Genomic DNA, 21,473 nt, shown 5'->3' on the forward strand with positions numbered 1-21,473 from the left:
ACCACATGCAGCACCAAGCTTGGTGACAGGCCCATGGAAGGAACCCTGAGATGTAGGGACTCCTCACAGCGCCTGCTCTGGACGGGGCCCCTGCCGCCCCATCCGACGAGAGGCGCCTCTTGCAGCTGCCATGTTGGGCATCCAGATCCAGGAAGTGTTGGAGCTGCTTTCTCACGTCCTCACTCCGACACAGTGTCCCCAGTGCCCACCACGTGCCAGGCTCTGCGCCAGCAGGACATGGCACAGAGGTCAACGTGGAGACAGAAGAAAAGCTGCAGCCCCTGCAGGCTGCCTGGGTGCCAGGCTGTGCGGGGGAACAATGAGTCCAGGGTTCTCGGTGACTCGAGCTGGATGGGGGTGGGAGGAGGAGCAGGGTCTGTGGGGTTGGGGGAGGGGAGGCTGCCTGGGCTGAGTGCTTAAGTGACAATAGCCTTTTGCCTCACTTAGCATGGGGACAGGAGTTCTGGTCCAAAGGTGCCATTTATGTGACGCTTCTAGGGATCCATGCAAGTGTGCTTTCGTGGGAGACAGTGGGAAGAAGGGGCTGGAGAGGCACACGCAAGTCAGGAAACGCAATAAGGGCGATGTGGCATGCCATGCCAAGGGGTCTGGGGTTGAGCAGGGAGCCACAGAGACAGTGGGTGAATGAGACGGGGAGGGGTACCCCACCAAAGATAGCTGCCCTCAGGCCTAGGCTCGGGGGTGGGGCAGGGATGTAGGTGTCGGGATGTCCAGGAGACAGAGCAGGGAGTGCTTGGGGATTCTAGGGGGAGAGCAGATGGGAGCTCCATGGTGTGCCCCCGAGTTTGTGAAAAGGTATCAAGGGAAAAAGTGGGGGTTCATCTGCAAGCTGACCGCAGAAGGAGATATTGGAACCCAGCATATCACTGGCCCAGCTCCTGGAGGGTCCCCTGAGAGGCAAATCCTCCCTTAAGGGCATAACCCTGCATTAGCTCTGACCCCCATGGCACATGGGAGCCATGCCCCACACACGTGTGTGTGTGTGCACACACATGCACACAGACACATGCATGCACATGCATCTCGTGTCACCCAGGCCGGGGGCCTGGAAGGCTTCATGACAACCCCACCCCTCCAGCCCTGTCTGCGCTCGGCCCATCGCAGGAAGCTTCAGGAGGAGCTGACCTCGGAGGACAAGGGAGGAAGGGGATGCCACAGGCCGGTTAGAAGTGGCTGAGTCAACTCTCATGAGGATCCACGAGGGATGGACTGCACTCCACCCCGGCCACCTTTCCTCAGCTCGGGGCACGGAGAACAGGTGCTCACCAGGAGCACACGCCAGCCCTGCGGAGCCCACTCTGCCTCCCACGGCAGGGGCCTGAGCAGAAATCTGGAGGAGCAGACAGGACTCCACTGCCGCACACCTGTGAGCAGGTGAGGTCAAGGAGGTGCCTGGCGGAGAGCGTGACAACCTCCACCCCTGGCCACTCCACAGTGCAGGGCAGGCATCACAGAGAGCTCAGTGTCACCGCGAACAAGGTCTGAAAAACTGACCTGGGAGCGGAGGGTGCACCATCTAAGTAGGTTTTGTTTTAAAAGAATAAAAATTTTCTCATTATATGAGAAATTAAAAGAAGAAATTCCTGAACAGAACTGTGCCGCCTGCATTTCAGGCTCCCGGTCTTTGCAAACGGCAAAGCGCCCCGCACTGGCTAGTTGTTGCTCTTTGGGAAATGCAGGAGCTAAAGGAAAAAGGTTATGCCATGCCACTTGATTTAACAGAGATGACCTAGAGCTTAAAGGATATGCTTGAATATGGAACACAGAGGCTCCGGTGTCACTTCAGCAGTGTGCTGGGTCAAAGAAGAGTTAAAAAGGCAAGTGGTGGGCGGAGGAAGGAGGAAAGGTGACCTCGGTATTCATATGCATGGCACTGAGAGAAAATCGCTAGCTCTGACCTCTCCCCCAGCTCCTGCCCCGCAGCCCGGTGTCCTGCTCCAGGCTCCCAGCACAAAGGACAGACACACTCACAATCCAATTTGTTACACTTCCACCTTCCAGGGAGAGAGGGAGGTGAAATAAGAAAGAAAAAAAAAAATCCCATTATCTTTATCTGTCCTTCCCATCAGGTGCAACGGAAAATGCAAACTGGGGAGACAGCTGCTGTGAACTCTTTATATTTCACTCAGAAGATAGTGTATCTTTCTATTGCATACAGGAATTACTTATTTGAAAAAATACAGCCTTTTAGCAGGACTTGAATGGCAAGACAGAGTGGGTGGTGGAGTTCGGGGGAGGAGGGCTATTGATAGAGCATTTGCATTAAACCAGAGGAATCTCTGGAGGTCAAGGCCCGCTGCGGAGGAGGATGCGCAGCGGAGGTGGGCGTTCTCTCCACCTCCCCGTTGTGTGGCCTGGCGAGCGCTGCGCCTCTCTGGGCTGCAGAACCCTTCAGTGCAGTGGGACAGAATGGTGCCAATTATTTCCTCTGGGGAGGGTAGGGAGGAGACAAAAAGATTCCCGCGGCTCAGAGAGAGGGGGATCCTGCCTTCCGCTGCTGTGTGGAGGAATGAGGACTCTTCCTATTCGCATTGGTACCCCATGTCAGGCACAGAGCTCGCCCCACGGTAAACTCTTAGGATGCGCTGGTTGAATAGTTTAGAAAAGCAAGGGGTGGCAAGGGACACAAACCTGGTGAGGACAGCTTCACTCAGAGCAGAGCGGGGGCCCTCGGCACTGTCCTCTGAGAGCTCCCAAAGGCCAGCCTGCCCCAGCACAGTCCCCACCCCCGCCGTGTGGTATCTTCCCTAGACACCGACAGACTGAAATGCAGGCAGGCCCTGGGTCCTTCACTTGGGCCCCTGTGATGGTAAATTTTATGTGTCATCTTGGCTGGGCCATGGCATCCAGATCTGTGGTCCAGCATTATTCTGGATGTTTCTGTGAGGGAGTTTTTAGGCAACATTAACATTTAAATTGGTGGACTGTGCATAAAGGAAATTGCCCTCCATAATGTGGGTGGACCTTACTCGGGTGAAGGCCTTAAGATAACAAGAGACTGACCTGCCCGAGCAAGAGGAAATTCGGCCAGCAGAAGGCCTTTGGACCTGAACTGCCATGCTTGCTCTTCCCTGGGTGTGCAGCCTGCATGCTACAGACTGGATGTGTGTGTCCCCAAAATTCACACATCGAAACCTACCCCGCAATGTGATGATGCGAGGAGGTGGGGCCTCTGGGAGGTGATGAAGTCACGAGGGTGGAGCCCTGTGGAATGGGGTTAACATTCTCATCAAAGGGACCCCAGAGTCCCTTCAGCCAGGTGAGGACACCGTGAGAAGGTGCCAACTAGGAAGTGATGCTCACCAGACACCAGATCTGCCAGCTGTTGCTTAAAGCCACCTAGTCTGAGACATGTCACAGCAGCCTGACTGGACTAAGACTCCATGATCACGTGGGCCAGTGCTTTAACATCTGTCCGCCTACCTACCTACCTGCATGTGTGAACTTGCTCATCCCACCTATATGTGTCTGTCTCTCTGGGGAACTCTGACTAATACAGCTCCACACCTCGGTTCCTTAAAGGCCGGAAAAGTCTGGTGACGGCAGGTCAGGGCAGGAGTGGGGACCTTCAGTCTAAGGACCAATGCACCAAAGGGTCAGGACTGAGGGGCCAGGCCCGGCCCTTAGCCACAGCGGTGATGCAAGGCAGAGGAGGGTGTGGGGACCAGATTTACTTGGGACAGTTAACAGGAGTAGTTCAAGACGCCTTTGCTTCCTTCTGAGCTGTCCTGGGACAGGCGTCCTTGCCTTTCCAGGGCTGATGTTGGGGGTGGGGGAGGCATCCCTGCCCAATTCCCTGAGCTGTGGGAGGAGGAGGTCTGGGGAGGGGGCGACGGGGGAGGCGTGGCTGTCTAGCCTCTGCCCACCACATGTGGCTGAGCGAGGCCTCTCCCTGCCTGTGTACTATGCGCCCCTTTGGCATAGATTAATTTTTTATAACAATCACACCTTACATTTGTAAATTGCTTTTAGCCTTTCAAAGCACTTTCCCCTACAGGATGGAAAAAACTCGCCTTGCTTCCCTCTGCTCTCGGGGTCTTGAGGCTGAGCCTAATTGTGCAGAAGAAGCATGCGGGCCTCTGAGGGGCCCCATGTCCTGTGTTACGCTATGCCAATGGGCTTTGGCAGAAAGAAGGCCGGAGTGCTGGGGGCAGCTCTAAATGCAGGGTTTAATGGGGAAAAAAGGGCATGCCTCAGAAAAACACCCATCCTGGGAGGTCTTTGTTGGGAGTTCAACATGACTAGGCCACCCCCCCACCCCGGGGCTCTTCTTTGGCTTCTGCCCTTCATCTGTCCCTGCTGTGGAGGCCTTGTCCCCCCAGGGTGGCCCCTGCATCCTCCCCAGCAGCACCTTTGGTAGGAGAGGTGGCCCCTTTGCTCTCTTGGTACCTGGAATGTGAACATGGTGCAGGGGACCCACCCCCCCTCCTGGAGCAGGTAGCCTTTCCCTGGCCTGAGCAGCCTCCAGCTGGACAGTGCACCCCTCAGGTGGGCCTGCTCCACGGGAGCTGTGCAGCTTGGGCCGCCTTCACCCCGTGTGGACGCAGGACTCGGCCGTGGCTGAGCTGGAGCTGCAGCCTCCACTCCAGATGGTTTATCACTGTGGCTGTGGGGGGCCTGATTTCTCTCCATCAACCACCTGCTTTGCTGGGCCTGCACCCCCAGGCCTTTTAAGGGAGCAATTTTCTAAAGCTAATAAGGTGGGGAGGCCTGGTCCTGAGCTGCATCTACCAGCCACATGAGTGATCTTTCTCTGGGCAGCCACGTTGGCCCAGGAGGGCTGACCCCTGAATCTGCTCTCGGAGGGCTCCACCTTCTTGAGATCCACCCCAGGGTATCTGTACTCTTCCCCCCCCATCACCAGAGGAGTTCCAGTGCACAGCCCTGTCCCAATGCTTCGGGTGGAGGCTGAAGCAGACACCTGGTGCTCCCCTCCGTGGGAAGTCACCCCGTTCCCAAGCACCAGAAGCATGTGGTCTGTCTGCAGTGCACACAGGAGCCCTTCCTGGGCTTTGCACCCCCTTTCCAAACTCTCCTTCCAGCGTGAAGGCACTCACAGCAACGCCTCCTCTTGGCCCCGCTGTGTCAGTGCCACCCTCCCACCACACTGTAGAGAGGGACCCTGAGAAGCCAAGCGCGGTCACAGCCATGGCTTCCTTAAAAAACTAAAGGACGGTGGGTGCTACTTGGGAAAGCCATTGTGAAGCAGCCCACTTAGCTGTCTGGGGGTGGGTTACACTGGGGTGGGGGAGGCGGGGGCCTTCCCTCCCAGTGACATTTCCCCTCCCGCTGGGTCTGCAATGGGCCCCTTCCCTTCATCGGTCCGTGGGATCCTCATGGCAACAGAGTCACCGCATGTAGACACAAATGTCCAATCTGACTCTAGGGACCAGGGCCCACCCCCCCCACCCACTCTAACATTTCCTCCCTCCCTTTCTCCCTGCTTTCCTTCCAGAAACAACACACACAGAGACACCTCCAAAGTGAAGGAGAGCACATGCTTGCCCACTCTCTCTGCCCGGGCATCCGAACTCTAGGCGTGGGGCCAAACACATCCTGCCAGGAGCCCTGCCGGAGGAGATGGGGTTAAGTGAAGCAGTGAAAACCGAGGTGAGTTAGCAGAACTTCCTGGTCCTGTGTCGTCGGGCATCAGAATTTGGGTGGGGCACTGCAGTGGGAAAGGGTGAGGATTTGCTGTGGATTGTGGAAACTAGTACAGATGCCCGTGGCTTAGCTGAAGCCAGCTTCGAGGCCAGATGGATAGATTAAGGGCCTCTGGAGGTCCTGCCTCCCCTATGTTGCCACAGTTGGCCAGTCACAAGTTCGTACACCCACCCATAAATGCCCTTCTCTCCACGGCCAGGATCTGCAAACAGACACACACCGTTTCCTTACTAGTGTTGTTCTCCCAACCAGCGCAGCAGCCAGCGCTGACTGTGTGTGTGCCCGGGGCCAGCACTGCATTCCTACGCTGTACGTGCATCTCATTTCATTCTTACAGTGAGGCAGGTACTATTATCTCCATTTTATAGGCAAGGAAACTAAGTCACAGAAAGGATAAGTAACTTGACCTCAGTCGCACAGCTAGACCCGGTGGCTCCAGGACTCAACTTCAGGTGTGTTTGACATTGACCCATGATGCCAAACTGCCTCTCTTCAGCCCTGGTCTCTATGTGGGCGGGGGGAGAGGCTCCCTGCTGGGGTTTCCCCAGGAAGATTCCTTATTAAACACTCAGGCAAGTCATAACTGGGTCTGTGTGCAGCTGGCCCTAAGTGGCACTGCCCTTGTTTATGTAGGCTATGAGATCTATTCATGGAACATTCAAATACAATGCCATCCTGCTCCCCACTAGGCTGCCAGAGCTCATTTTTCTCTATTCTCTCCTCCATGCTCCATCGCTGACCCAGATCCCTCATGCCTTAGGTAGTCAGCAAAAATCACAGGCACAGGACAGAGGGCAAGGGCAGGGCCTGGGGGCACAACGAAGGTGGCAGCAAGATCTTGGACCACACAGAGTAAGACTAAAGCCCACTCAGTGCAGCCAGGATGCCTCCACGCCCACCCCTTGGCTCATCCAAAGCCCCCAGAGGTGCTCAGATGGCCAGCAGACCATAGCCCCTCTCTGACTATTGCTCACTAAGTGGCCATGAAGGTGTACCACCCACCCTGGGCTCCTGGGGGCTGTGCATGCCTGCTCTGTGCACCCTGGCTCCCCCATTGACTGACAGGTGCTCCTGACCAATCACAAGACAGCCCCTGGGTAGACATCTACTCACCCAGGTCCATGTCTGCAGCCTTGGGCCGGTGGGAGCAGGGCACATTCTTAAAGATGGCGTCCAGGATCTTCTCCTTGACCTGAGTAATGGTGTCGCAGTTGAGAATCTTCACTGGGACCTCGGGGCTGTTGGCGTTGTCTGGGTTGACACAGCTCAGGACCTGGGGGAGGGGAGAGAAGGAGGTGGGAGAGGGCAGCAGGAAGAACTTGGAGATTCCCAGCAGCATTGCGGGCTCCTGTGCTGACCAGCTCCGCCTCTGCACACGGTTAGACTGGACAGGGGTGGGAGAGCCCAGCCCAGCTGTGTCCCTACCAAGCCCTCTGCCCTTCTTGTCCTACGAGCAGCAGGAAGGCACCGTGACTTCAGTGTCATTGCAGAGTAGGAGCTGCACACTTGACAAACGTCATGAAAATTCTGATTTTTTTCCCCAAGGAGAACAACGGCTGAGCAGGAGGAGGCGTGAGGGGACTCTGCATGAGGCCGGACAGTAATGCACGCAGGCACAGGCTCTGTACTCGCACACGTGCGCACGCACGAGGGCACACACCCAGACCCTCGCCCACCTCTGAGATCCCCGCCGCGTCCGTGTGTGTCAGTCTGCCTTTCTGTCACTCGCTCTCACGCACACTCACACTCATGCGACTCTGGCGCCTTTCTCCCAGGGCTTTGTAAGATTCGAGGGTTTCGGATGATCAGAGGTGCCAGAGGCTGGAAGAAGCGAAACGTGTTCTTCAAAATTAAAAATTTCAGGTTCAGGCCACCTGCGATCCCTTCCTGGCTCTGAACCTGAAGCCTTGTGCTGGGGGAAGAGGCCACCCTGGCTGGGGACCTCAATTTCTCTTTTTGGAACTAGTTGGAAAAGTTAAGACTCTGTTTAAAGCACCAAACTCTATCCTTTCCTTTAAAAATGTCTGGGCTGTTTCCAAAGACTTTTCTTCTTGGCTATTTTCCGAGTGGGCCCTCTCTCCATGGATGAGACTGGGTGGGACCCTGGGTGGGCCACAGTGCAGTGGGTGGGTGCTGTGGGGGCACAGGTGCCGTCTAGTGGCCACGCCACCCGTGCCCTCCCTCTGGCCCTGCAGCCCGAGCCCTCCCTCTCTGGGCTCTCACTGCGCGCCCCCACCCCAACTGCCCCCAACTGCACGGCTGGTGTGTGGACGCAGACAGCAGCCTCCCCCACCCCCACCGACTCCTGCTCCATGTGGCGGCAATCAGAACCCCGGCCCCTGGACGCCTGCCTTTCATTAGCGGCCAGACTGCTATGAGCTCAAGTGGGAACATGCTTCTTCCATTAAGATGAAAAAAACCTCCTAAATCTATAAAACCAAAACTCCCTCATTTTTGAAATGTCCTAATCTGAAAACAATGGTGGGAGGAACTCTGAACCACGTGCCCCTCTGGGTGCCCTCTCCCAGCCGTGCTGCCCTTTAAAAGCCTCCCCGGCCCTCCCAGCACCCCTGGGAGCCCGGCCTCCCTGCTGCCCTGTGCTTTGGGCCAGCGGCGGGGCGGCATGGCCTCCCCCAGCTCGCAGTACAGCTTGTTCTGGGCTCCCTCTCCGAGAGACCATGAGGACAGGCTGTCAGCTGAGCATGTTCTCCTGACACTTCTACTTGTGCAGGGTCCACGGTGGCCATGTGACAACTCTGCGGGAAGCTCACAGCACCCAGAGATACAGCAGCGACCCCGCTGAGGGTCAGGGTTCCCCAGCCACTGGCCACGCCACAGCTACCGCCAGAAATTCCCTTCCCCTCTCCACTCCCATGCCCCTTGGCTGGTTTCTGAGCGAACAGTTTTCCCTGCTAGGTCAGTGCTTCTCACACTTTCATGTGAATAGGATCACTGAAGGGTTTGTTAAAACAGATTCTGACTCCAGAGGTCTTGCAGGGGGCTTGACATTCTGCATTGTAGCAGGCTCTTGGGTGCTCATCTAGCATCAAGCAGGCTCCCAGGGGGTGCCGATGGGCACTCCCAGCCGCAGGGCCCTAGTCCAAGTTCTAGTGTCAATGCAATTAACCACTCAGCACTTCAGTGGGGCAGCTGCTATAGAGTGACCCGTCCCCGAGCCTGTCAGCACCTGTCTCATTCTTCGTGGTTTTCCCTCCTGCCAAGAACGAGGTTACCGTCAGTTCAGCTCGCCCAGCACACCCTGGGCTCCTCCCGCCACAGCCAGATTCTGCGACTTTCCGTCTTTCCCCGACCCCTTCCTCCTGCAGTCTTCTGTCAGCTCCGTCTGCTCCTCTCACAGGCTTAAAGGCGGCTGTTAAATCTCCCTGCAGCCAAATTTCTTCTCTGGGCAAAACAATCGCAATTTCTTCCCCCTGCACCCTCTTCCCCTGGGGTTTCCACTGTCCCGATGCCCTTCCCCGCCCCCTCCCACTTCCTCACACACTCTGCAAGCGAGCCTGAGCTAGCCGTGCTAAGCGTGCTAACAATACTCTGGCCTCTGGAATAAAGGGTCCTGCAATTTGGGCACAGAGCATTATCACAACTCATTGTGTTGGATTCAATGCCGGGAGCCACTGATGAGAGGGGAACGAAAGGGAGCAAAGGGAGAGAGATCAGGCAGGAGACGTTCCAACAGCAGTTCTAGCTCATTAAGAAGTCTATTCAAGTCTCTATTTTTGGAAGGGTTTTTTTTCCTTTCCCATTTTAATCGGAGCTTCTGTCTACCCCCCCACCCCCTGGAGCACACCATGCCTGCAAGGAAGCAGGGGCCCCAGTCCCACGCTGCTCCTTCAAAGCTCAGTGACCGAGCCAGTCCTGGCAGGTCCGTTAGGATGTGATTGGGCTTCCCGGGCCTCTAAGATGGGGTGACATAGGTGCAGCATGGTCACATCACTCCCCGACAGCAGGAAGGGCTCTGCTCAGAGTGGCAGGGACGGTCCCAGAGCTGGCCTCCGTGTCCGGGATTCTTCCTGGCTCCCTGGCCCGGCCTGGCCTGCCTCATGCCTCGTCTCCCTACTGTGTATCTTAAGTCCCATCTAGTCTCTGTCTATCCCTCTTGAATATGCTGGAGCATCAGCCCCAGCACTCAACTTTTTTCTTATTTTCTCTTTCCCTCTTTCCACTTCCTCTCCCCTTCCCTATGGAAGGCCTGCTGGGAGATCACAACTCTCTCCAAAGCCACTGGAGTGCTGGCTCCCAGGCCTGGAGAGACAGGGCAGCCTGGGGCATACCCGTCCAGACGGGGCAGTGGACGGTTATGGCGGGAACCAGGCGGCATCGGGGGCTCTGGGAGCCAGTGACTGTGAGTGCTCATCCTGCCCAGGCTCAGCCCCTGGCTCATCTATCCCACCCCATCCTCGGCACAGCTTTGGGAGCTCGTGGTATTGTCATCTCTGTTTTAGTAGGTTCTAGAGTTACTCCCACCTTTTTTTTCAGATAAAGAAACCCCAACTCAGAGAGATGAAGGCTGAGATTAAGCCAAACCACTCAGCTGGTCAGAAGCAGAGTTGGGGCTTCCATCCTGGTGTGCTTGTTTCCAGCTCCACACTCCTATACGCTGAGCTGTGCCATCTCCTAGGGCAGCGGTTTCTGTCAGGAGATGGGGTCTAACCTTGACGGAGGGGATGCCCCCCATTCCCTGGACAAACGCCTTCATCACTAGGCATTCCGGCCTCATATTGTACAGCTTGGGTCACGTGCATATTTAACCTAGTGGGCAGAGGTGGGCTTCAGAAGCACGAGGAACTCTTTCTGGTTTCTGGTCCTTTGTGCCCCGACCCACTGTCTGCAAGGAAGTGTCCCCTCTCCTCGTTGGGAGAACTGATGAGTAAGGAGGTATTCTTTCAGGGGAGTCAGTCAGCCAGCGCCCAGCAGGGGCTTAGGGCCTCAGAGTTCAGTGCACTGGCCCGGAACCCCACTAGTCTCTTGCTGAAGTGTTGCTCAGGTGTGTCTGGGCTACTGGCCCCCAAACCCAGAAGCCCTGGTCTGGTGGTACAGAGGACATCAGGGTGATACGTTCAGGTGGATCAGCTGTCTGGACCCTTGCAGTGGGCACACCTGGAGAGGCTGCTTATCAGCATTTCCACGGTGCCCTCTGCCCGGCAGGGATTGGGCAGGGGCTGGACAGGGCCAAAGCCCATTGCCCAGGGCCCTGGAGGAAGGCTGTGAGGCTGGCTTACCAGGGTCTTGTAGTCGATCTGCTGGCGGATGAGCTTGTCCTCACTCAGGGAGTAGCGGGCCTCGCCCGTGATGGCGTCGATGGGCCCCTTCTCCATCTGCTGCTTGATGGCACAGAACAGCGAGAAGAGGGGCTCCCCGGCGCACTCCTGGGCACAAGAGGACCATGCTGGGCAGATGCTGGGCCACCAAGCAGCAGGGTCCAGCCTCCAACGGCCCCTACTGCCCCAAAGGGCTGCTGTCTGCTCCTCTGCTTCAATCTTCTCCTGGTCCCACCTGCTTTACTCCTGGGCGTTCAGCTCCCTCCTTCAGATGTACGTGTCCCCGGGACATTTTGACCGCAGTGTCCTGTCCCATCTGCCCTGTCCTACACTCTTCTCTTACCTGCCTCTCATCCCCTCTCAGTGCCTTCTCCCCGCCCCACTCCACCCACTTTCTCTGCAGCCCCATCTCGAGCCCGAGGTCAGTCCCTGGTGGTGTGAATGCCTTAGCAAAAAAGTCAATAGTTGGATGTCAGGCACTTCCAAATCCCAGACACATCATCCACTACTCTGCTGCCACAGGCGCCTTCTGTACCTGCCTCAGACCCTTCTGGGCCGCAGTAAGTCTGCGTCTGGCAGTGGCAGGAGGGGGAGGAGGAGGGAAAACAGGGAAGTGAGGGGTGGACTGTTTTTAGCTGAGGGCTCCTGCAGGGTCCTCTCAAAGGCTCATCTCATCTCACCTGGGAGAAAGCAGCCCGCCCGCGGGGCTCTGTCTTCTGACATGGTCGGGACCCTGCTCCCTCAGTGACTGCGGGAACTGCATTTCTGGGCAGGAGACTAATGGCCAGGCCCTGGGGGGTGCGGACTTGAGGGCGGGAGGGAAATGGGGCAGGCTGGGGAGGATGCAGGTGACTGCCCAGACTGGCAGGGAAACGGAAGCAAAGCCAGAGGGGCCCCCACAGCCAATCGTACCTTGAGGAACTTGTAGAGCAGGAAGGTGAACCAATTGGTCAACATCTTCTCGGCCACCGACTCAGTCCTGTTACCCATCACCAAGGGAACCAGCAGAGGATGACAAAGACAGAAGCAGCTGGTCAGACCCCAAAGACTGGGAAGGCAGGGGAAGAGGTCTGTGTGGGTCTTGCTTCCTAAGGTTTTCAGGCCAAATCTTGAGATCCAAAAGAATACTTGAGTCCATGGACGCGTGGACACCCCACAGCGATGGGACAAGCTTTGCCTCCCAGGCTGGGGGTGGCACTCTGGACATCAGGATCCCGGTGGGACCAGTGGGAAAGGCTTAGAGCTGCACTGTGCACTTTGTGTGATGAGGGGAATGCTCTCCCAGTGCCGTCTGGTACGGCAGCCACCGGCCTTATGTGCTACTGGGCACCTGAAGAGCGGCTAGTCTATCTGAGGAGCTGAATTTTTCATTTTATGTCTTTGATAATTTAGATTTAAAGTCATATTGGACTCACAGTGATCACATTGGGCCGTACAGCCTTCGAGAACTTTATAGTTACTTTAGGTGAGAAAACCAAAAACCTGGGACATACTGATGTGGCAGATGATAGAAAAGAAAGTGGCAGGAGCAGGGCATCATGGCAAAAAGGCCGCATTAGACTGACTCTGTCACCTAAGCGGAAGACTCAGAGCTCACAGTAACGTGGAACTGCACACCTACCGAGCTTATCCCAAGAGATGCCAAAATGGTCTTATTTCAAAGGCTTCCATGTCCTTTGGAACTTCCCCTGGGAGCCCTTCTAGTGTTTCATTTGCAATAACAGAAAGTTCTTTCTTGAGTCTAAATTGCATTTTTCATGCTGCTACCCAAGTCCATTTTACTTAGGAAGTGAAGACACAGTAGCAGTGTTTCTGGACAAAGGCCACTTTCGGTTGCACCCATTTGGAGAAAACAAACTACAGTCAACCTTGTACTAAGCATGTGGCCAGCTCCAGGGAGAAACCAGCCCGTCTAGGCATGTTTACATAGAGTTGAAAGTTGCAGTTGCCCGAAGATACTAATAACTAAAATCCCAAGGCAGCTGGGCAGCTGCCAGCACACAGCAAAGCTGAGAGGAGAAAAGAAGAAAGATTATTGACAGGAGCAGGGCAGCCAAGGGAAAGAAGAAGGAGAGGAGATGAAGGTGGGCAGAAAGGACAGAGGCATCTGAGAGAGCGAATAGAAAACAAGCGCAGGAGAGACACAGATTCAGAGGGAGACCACGCCTGGAAATGCGCGGCGGGAGCTGTGGCAGGCGTTGGCAACCCCAGAATTACAGTGGTGGGTGGCTGCGTGGCGGAAATAAAATACAAATCAAAATGGTCCACCCGGCTGTTCCAAAGCTGTGTGACTGCACCTGTATGTCGCTACCTTTGCAGCTGTGCGGGCGAATGCCCACTGCACCCGAGAAAACCTGGCCAACCCTCTGAAAGCCAAATCTATGCCCTGGACCAGACGGGAGGCCCTACCTCAGACTCAGTGACCGAGGTCGGGAGGCAAGCGGTAAATGGCAGAGGGCCGGACACGGGAGTTTTCTGTCTTCATTTACAGGAAGGCTAAGACACTGGACTGACAGCCTAGAGGAGAAATGGCCTTCAAGTACGTGGAAAGTGTGAATGGCAGTGTGGATAGAGTCGGAGAGTCCTATTTCCCATAAGGCCAAAGACACGGGATCTGGTTATGACTTCACATTTTCCAGTGCTGAGGATGAGGCACCAGTTGTGCTGAGTGGGGGACCCCAGACTGTGCAGGGCCTCGAACAGGTGCCAGGAAATTCTTTCTGCAGCCCAGTTGCCACTGAAGGATTTTAATTCAAACACAGGCTGGACCATATTTCTCAAACTTTGGCATGCATTCGGATCACCTAGGTTTCTTGTTGGAATCTAGATCCACTGTGTGTGGACAGGGACCTGGGATGGGGCATTTCCAATGAGCTCTTTAGCGATTTTACATTTTATTCACTTTTAATTACTTTAGATTGAAATAGTCACGTGTGACTCACAGTGATCAAGAGCAGACAGACAGCAGTGTGAGGGGCAGGGGGCTAACACTTCCCATCCTGAGATGGTGAAGTGGGTGTCCAGAGAGGTCTTGGGGTGTCTCTCCTAAATCAAGTCCTGATTTAGAGAAAGCCAGGGGATGCAAAAAAGACCTCTGAAGATTTCACAGGAGAAGAATTCCAGTAAAAAGGGTCAAAATCCGGGGAGTGGAAGGGCAGAGAGAGAAGGAGGTAGAGCAGGCACAGGGGCAGATGAAAAACAGCGGGCTGAGCAGATGGGCAGTGGCCAGTTAGAGGCACCAGCATGATGCGTGGGCTCTTCCAAGAAGCTGTGGGTGCACCTGGCCTCTGGGCAGGTGGGTTCCTAACCTCATGGGACTTGGCTGCTCCTCCTGGGAGCTCCACCCTGGTCTCCCTGGGAGGCGGGAGGGCCAGGCTGAGTGGGCTTGGGTAGGGGCTTTCTGACCTGTGCAGCTCCCTGCCGCCCCCAGGCCTGCCTCTCACCTCCTGAGCAGCAGCTTGGGGTGGTTCTTGCTCTCCAGGTTCTTGTCGATGAGGTCGGCCAGCAGCTGCTTCAGCACATCGGTGGCATACTCCAGCTTGCTCTGCAGCACGGTCATGATGAGCGAGGCCACGTTGCCACGGTCACGCATGGAGAAGCTGCGCTGGGACTCGAGCGTGCGGATGAAGGACAGCAGAAACACCTTGTTGTTGATGAGCTGGGCGAAGAGCTTCAGGCCTTTCTCCACTCGCTCCTGCCGGTAGCCCGGTACCTGCGGAGGAGACCCGGGGGTCCAACTGCCACCTGAGACGGCAAGGCTGGTGGGGCCCCAGCAATGCCCCCACAGGGTGGGCCGTGCACACTGCTGACCACTCACCCCAGGCAGCCAGCGCCCACCTGGCTGATGCTGTCAAGTCCTTATGTAGTGCCAGGCACTGTGCTAGGCGTCTCCTGGGGCCCCGGGGAGCAATGAGGCCCAAGCCTGCAGTGCACAGCCTGACACACGGCCGAGTGGCGGAATGGCAGGGATTTTATCCTGCTTTAGCCTAGAGGTTTTAAACTGGGGAAGATGAGCCAGGCAGCGAAAGCCCTGCTTGCCCAAGGACCACGAGGTGGAAGATGTGGAGCCCGAACATTCATGCCACTCATTCAGGGTTCTGGGCTCAGGGCAAGGTGCTGGCTGGAGGCAGAGACCAGTCAGACCCAGGCGCTGCCCTTGGATGGTCAGCCAGAAGCCTGCTTCATGGCAGGGGCCCTGTGGGTCTAACCCTGAGCTCTGAGAGAAGCGCTCTCTTTGAACCCCAGATGCCTGGCATCGGCAGCTCCCACAGGTCAGGAAGCTAGGTGCTCACATGTGTTTCCAAGTCAGGTCCATTTCCACTTCCCTTGCTGTGGTGCTGGTACTTGGAAGACGAGGAGAGATGGGAACTTGCCAGAGGCAGGGGGTGCTGGCCAGGCCCCCTGCAGCTCATCCCGGCCAACCCCACATTCCCCAAGGCCTTGGCTGGCCTCTTGCCTGGTTGCCCCGCTTCCCCACTCCACAGGTGCTGAAAAGGGAGGGACTAGGGAGACTTGGCAGCCTCGCCTTGCCATCAGCCAGGCGTGTGTGTGCCCAGCTGTCTGTCTCCCATTGGTCTCCCTCATGGCTCTGTGACCTTCCCCTTGCACATTTCACTTACTTTGTCCATCAAACCCCTCTGAACGGCCATTCCACAACTTGTCCTAATAATAACAGCCAATGGTGCTTCTTGGGTGCCCACCATGGCCATATGCAGTGTTGGCATGTGGTTTATACTGTTCCAACTCAGCCTTCTGAGGACCTTGCAAGGCAGAGTGTGCCCTCTTAACAGTTTCTCAGAGAAGCTACTGCCATTGTCCCACGGCCAGCCAATGGGTGAAGGGTAGTGCCGGATTCCCAACTACAGGCCCCCTCACCATCCCTGGCCACATCCAATCCTACTCTGGGTCTTGGTGGTGACTGGAAGCCAGCACTGAGTCCTCCCTGCGGCCTCTCAGGCCCCTCAGCACTCAGGCTGGCCATCGAGTGCAGGGGACCCATGTGCAGGATTGGCACCGTGGCACCCGGAGAGGAGGATGAGGACACAGGGCTGACCAGAGGGTACATTTGGCATGAGGACATGCTCTGGACTTCCTGCTGCGGCTGCACTCGCCTCTGGGCAACAAGGCCCGGGCCCTGGGACCCGTGGAGAAACAGCATCTCTAGCAACCTGGGGTTTGGACTCAGAGAGACTGACTCCTATGTGCAAGAAAGCTCCATCACCTCTGGGCTCTATTCCCTCATCTATAAAATGAGGATATGAGTGCCTGTGTCATAATGTTTTATGGGCATTAAATAAGATAATGTATGTAAAGTGCTTGGCGCACGCGGGGCACACTTAAACGGCAGTTTTATTACCTGCCGCTCCTACTTCGCGGGCTGCTCTTCACGGACCCTCCCCACAGGGTCTCCCAGATGTGCAGTGCATTGGCACAGTGTCTCGGGGTGCAGAAGGCAGGGATTTCTCCCCATTTCATGAAAGGAGAGATGGCAGTGAAATATCCTGGTAAAGAGTATCCAGAACAATTCCCCTTTGTAACTTGCCACCCTGCCCCCCACGCAAATGCCACTCTGAAACAAGACTTTCTTTATTCACCAGATGGTTTGATAATTTAGTTGAAGTCTGTGAGTATAAAGCTGGATAGTAAATTTTAATTGTAACCCAATAGGGTAGAGTTTGGGAGGCAATGATAGGCTGCAAATGGAGTGTGTGGTTACTGTTAGCTTTCTGTTTCTAAAGGACGGGTGTGTGCCCAGTGCCTGGGCAGCCACTTCCCCGAATGCCCGGAGGTGGTCCCAGGGGGCCTGGTGGCCCACTGTCCAGGGCAGCCTGAAGCCAGAAGACACCTCCTTCTTCACACACATCCGCCACTCATGCCCAACCAGCGGGCAGGTCTCCCAGTGGCTGAAGAGGCTGGAAAACACTGCTTTGGATGGATCAGTGGCTTCCCTGAGAATGTTTCTACACCCAGGAAACCAAGAGGGAGAAACTCTTCTGGTGGCAAAGAGGAGCAGGAAAGAAATAAGAACACGATGACCCATACCAGCTCTCTGGATCTCGTCTGGGAGGCTGGGTCTCACATGCCTCAGGCTAATGCGAAACAGTAAAAGTTGATTTCTGTCTGCAAGCAATTAATTTGTGTGTTTAATGGAAATGAAAAAGTCCTATGTTCCGCGTATACTCCCAGATTGAAAGCAGGATCTCGGGAAGATGTTTGTGTACTCACGTTCCCGGCAACATCGCCGACACCCGCCAGCAGGGGGAAGCACCCCCGGTGCCCATTGCCAGAGGAGTGGGCAAACGAAGTGCGGAGTGTTAGATGGACTACGATTCAGCCTTGAAAAGGGAAGAAGTTCTGTCACGGGCGACAGCACCAGTGAACCTTGGGAACACTTTGCTGAGGAAACCAGTCCCTAGAGGACAAATACTGTATGATTCCACTTGAATGAAGTACCCAGAGTAGGCGAATTCATAGGGACAAAAGGTAGATGGGGGTTGTCAGGAGCCGGGGGAAGGGCAATGGGGAGTGACTGCTCAATGGGTGCAGAGATTCAGCTGGGGAAGACGCAAAGGTTCTGGAGCCGATGGCGGTGATGGCTGCACAACAATGTGAATGTACTCAGTGCCACTGAACTGTACACTTAAAACTGGCTGCGCCCTAGCCGGTGTGGCTCTGTTGGTTGGAGAGTCGCCCTGTGGACCGAGAGGTCACAGGTTCGATCCCCAGTCAGGGAACATGTGAGAAGGCAAACATTGATTCTCTCTCTCTCTCTCTGCGCCCCCTCCCTCTCTCTCTGAAAGCAATGAAAAAAGAAATGTCCTCAGGTGAGGACAAAAAAAATGGTTGAAATTTTATGCTTATTTTACCAAAATTAAAAAGCAAAGCAGCGTGACCTGCTAGATTCAGAGCGCACACGCAATAGTTAGCTATCTTGGGGGCTCCAAGTCAGGGCCATTGGTAAAGCTGGCCGTTAACTCCTTTGCGAGCAAAGGCTGGGACCGGAAAGCCCCCCCTCACAATAAAGGCAAGGAAAACAGAGGATGTTCAGGCTGAAGAGGGAATTGTAAGGAGGCAGGCGAGGAATAAGGCCACGGTAGCACACAGGTGATTTATAATGGGGCCCATAGGAGGGAAGTACCTGCGTGAGTGCACAGCCCTTTGCAGAAGTCATGCAGACATTCCCTCGGGCCGGTACCTGCAAAGCCGCGCAACTCCTGAGCGATGGGTCTGCTTTATTTTATGGACCATATAAATCTTGGAACTAGTCTTATTTTCTGTTGCTACTTTGGCCACAATCTTCCATCCATCCTAATAAGTATCCAGAGCTGTAAGGCATGACACTGATGTAGCACCTTGGAAGTCAAGTGCCCAGGCTTGCTCTTGCGAAGGCTGACCCTGAAGTCTGACCACTGGGACGCAAATCCCAGCCCGCTCCCTCCCAGCTGTGGGGCCCAGAGTTCTCTGCACCCTCAGTGTTGCCGCCCGCTTCGGAGGGCTCTCCAGCAGCTCAGTGAAGGCATGCATCCAAGTACTCAAACCTGAGCCGCTCAGCAGTCCATGAATAAACAGTGAGTATTCTGTACAGTTGTTGTTTTGCCCTGGTTCCCTCATTTATGTTTTTCACTTTTCTCGGGTAGTTATCTTTATAATTCATTCCAAATCCCTTTAGGAACAAAGGGCAGTGGGACTATATGCGCAAGCCAGACCCTAAGCTAGACAGGAAGAGGGATAAAATGCTCAGAAGATGAGGTCCCTGCTGGTACCAAAGAGAGTCAGGTGCTCATCACTCACTCTCCACTTCCCTCCCCAGTGGGTCACTTATCTTTTCCACGTGGATTTATTGAGCACCAGCTAAGTGGTGAAATCATCAGATCACAGTTTCTTAAATAAGGGCCCATGAACTCCCGACATTTGTTTGCCAGATTTCTTATTTCTGTGAATATGCAGTTTTTCTGAGAAGGTCTTGCATTCAATTCTCAAGGACTCCACGACCCCCTAAGTCCCAAAGCCTTACTCCCACCTCTGCTCTGAGGTTCCCTGGCTTGGCCCTACCTCCTCCCGACTGGCTGCTGCTGACAAGTGGGGGTCCTTGGGCAATGTCCATCCCCTCCTTGACCTCAGCTTTCTTGCTTCTGGATAAGGCGGCCCGACTTGAAGGTCACCCGAATCTTTCTCTGTGCTAACACTGATGGAGAAGGGCTAGGCCATGGGTACGGCTCTCACCTCGAGGTCCCGGAGGACAGGATGGTCTTCAATTCCCGGGAAGAGCACCCGCATGGTGTAGGTTCTGTAGTCCAGGAAGGGAATCCCAGCCCCGTCCAGGTCACTGGTCAACTCATGGATGTCTGTCTGCAGCTCGGCAAAGGCTGGCACAAGAGAAGCTCGTGAGACCCCTGGGTGGGCCGGCCCAAAAGCTACCACCGACTTGCAACACTCAGAACCCTCACCCAGGCCCCTGGGGGGCAGGAGCAATGGTCCTCAAGTATGCAGAAATAAGAAAAGGGATGTTTTAAGTTAAATAGCTGAGGCGAACAACACAGGCACGGGAGAGACGTGCAGCCTCAGGGAGTTGTCATGAGCCAAGTTCTTTCCGAAGCTTGGATGGGGGCAGGCCATCCACAGATCTGTGCTGCTGCTGAGGCCAGGAGCACCTCCACACCTGAGGATGAAGGGCTTTCGTTTGCCAAATGTGTGTGGGGCAGGGGGACCGTAGAGGAATGGTGGGTGGGGGTGGAGGAAAGGGGGAAATTCCGGCGATGAAGGGCAGACTTCCGATTCTGTGTTTTATAGTGGGTTTCCTTTTAAGAGTTAAGGACAATTTCTTCTGAAGTCCCAGTTCTGGGCCGTGCAGGTCACTGAAGCCATCAAATCACCAAACGGAGCCAGAATGGGGCTCTGCCACACTAATATGTTCCTTCTGTGTAAATACGCAGCGTGGGTCTTTGTCCTTCCTTCCGCAAGTTGATGCTACTCTGGTGAATTATGGGCTGTCTGTGGATGCTGCTCAGTCTCCAGAGAGCCACGGAGCTGCAAGCAGCCTCTAGCCCAGGGGAAGCCAGTGCACAGGTCGAAGTCGTTACACGGCACCAAAGCTGTGATCTCACCCTGCCCTAGGCACAGATGCTATCCTGGGCCACCCTCTGCCACGACAGGAAGTCGAGGTGATGTGCCTGGCCCTTCCCTGGCCTGCCTCTCTCCTCAGCACCTGAACACATACACACATGTGTGCAGGCACAAACTCATGTATGTAAGCATGCATGTACACACATGTACACACACCCAGAATGGATCAACAATGCTGACAAAGAAGAACCAGTGGACATGAACTACGTTTCTCTCTACTTATACAAACACAAGAACAGAGAAAACAGTACTTAGTTGGGGAACCAGAAGAGATTCACAGGTCCTGCGCGGCTCTAGAAAAGCCCTTGGAAAGCAAGCCCTGTGTTCAGAGAGTTCTGGTGACCCCAGGAACACCACACGGCTCTGCTCCCGCACCCGGGCCTCTGCTCTGGCCACACCGACACAGGGTCCTTGTCGAGGACAGTGACTCCGAAGCAGAGCAACCCCAATGCGTCCGAGCCAAACTTACACTGATGTGTGTGCGTGTGTTTGTGAAAGAGGAGTCAGCCTTTTGGGCAAGTGCTGTCACTAAAAGCCCTGAGGAGCACCCACGTACATTCTGAGTGAGGAACACGCGTGTGCGTTTGTGGGAGTGCACGGGATTGCGTGCACGAGCATAGGTGTGAGTGTGTGCACATGGGTGATCGTTTGAGTGTGCATGTCAGTGAGTGTCAGGCCTGTGAGGGCCCAGGCCAGGCCCCCTCTGGGCTCGTGTGTAGGTGATGAGCTGGCTCACGGTCACGTCTTCAGGAAGCCCCCTCCCTGGACCCTGCCTGCATTCAGGAGCCAGCCCCAGGCACCCTGGGAAACACTCTCATGTCTAATCCTGCATGGTGCGCCACGTGTCTCTCCTCCTGCCCGTGCCCGTGCGGGGTGGCTCTCCCCCCAGGCTGCAGCCCCGGCTTTCCTGTGCCTCCTCTGATGCTCAGCTGGCCTCCCTGACTGAGCACTAATGCCTCCTCCTACGGAACATTCTGAGAGGAACCTGGCTTCACACTCCCCCTCGCCGCCCCTCCCCGTTGGGGTGCCCAGCTGGCAGGGAGGAGAGGGAGAGAGCTGGTTTTTTATCAGTCCGCAGCTTCCCTTCAAGTCACCAAGCACGCTGCCAACATTCAAAGCCTCACGCCTGCCACACATAAAAGAGATTCTAATCACTACTCCTAATTAGAGGAAAGAGTCCATTGCGGGGGGAAAAAATTAAGCAGCGTAAATATAATAAAAGGCAGTAATTAACAGTCCCACAAGGCGGATGCTGCTTGACAGCTGAAGGAGGCAGAGAGGGGCTGCAGTGGACCCACCTCCCGCCAGGGAGAGCCCCAGGTATGGGATGGATTTGCTCTGTGTACAAATCTTCGGCAGAGAACCGGCCCGACCCTCTCGGGTGACTCA

At 55.4% G+C, this 21,473-nt stretch overlaps 1 protein-coding gene across 2 annotated transcripts in view; it reads right to left on the reverse strand.

The window, feature by feature from the left end:
• The window catches only part of PLXNA4 (plexin A4), a 401,976-nt gene that overhangs the window by 21,413 nt on the left and 359,090 nt on the right, over positions 1-21,473 (reverse strand). For both annotated transcript variants that reach the window (XM_053926493.2, XM_024555117.4), the window contains exons 21-25: positions 19,185-19,327; positions 14,405-14,673; positions 11,874-11,940; positions 10,923-11,069; positions 6,799-6,958 (exon numbers count right to left, since the gene is read on the reverse strand). In XM_053926493.2, coding sequence (XP_053782468.1) covers positions 6,799-6,958; positions 10,923-11,069; positions 11,874-11,940; positions 14,405-14,673; positions 19,185-19,327 — 786 coding nt within the window. The remainder of the gene's footprint in view (positions 1-6,798; positions 6,959-10,922; positions 11,070-11,873; positions 11,941-14,404; positions 14,674-19,184; positions 19,328-21,473) is intronic.

Source organism: Desmodus rotundus, chromosome 6 (genome assembly GCF_022682495.2).
Source record: "Desmodus rotundus isolate HL8 chromosome 6, HLdesRot8A.1, whole genome shotgun sequence".
Taxonomy (NCBI): domain Eukaryota; kingdom Metazoa; phylum Chordata; class Mammalia; order Chiroptera; family Phyllostomidae; genus Desmodus; species Desmodus rotundus.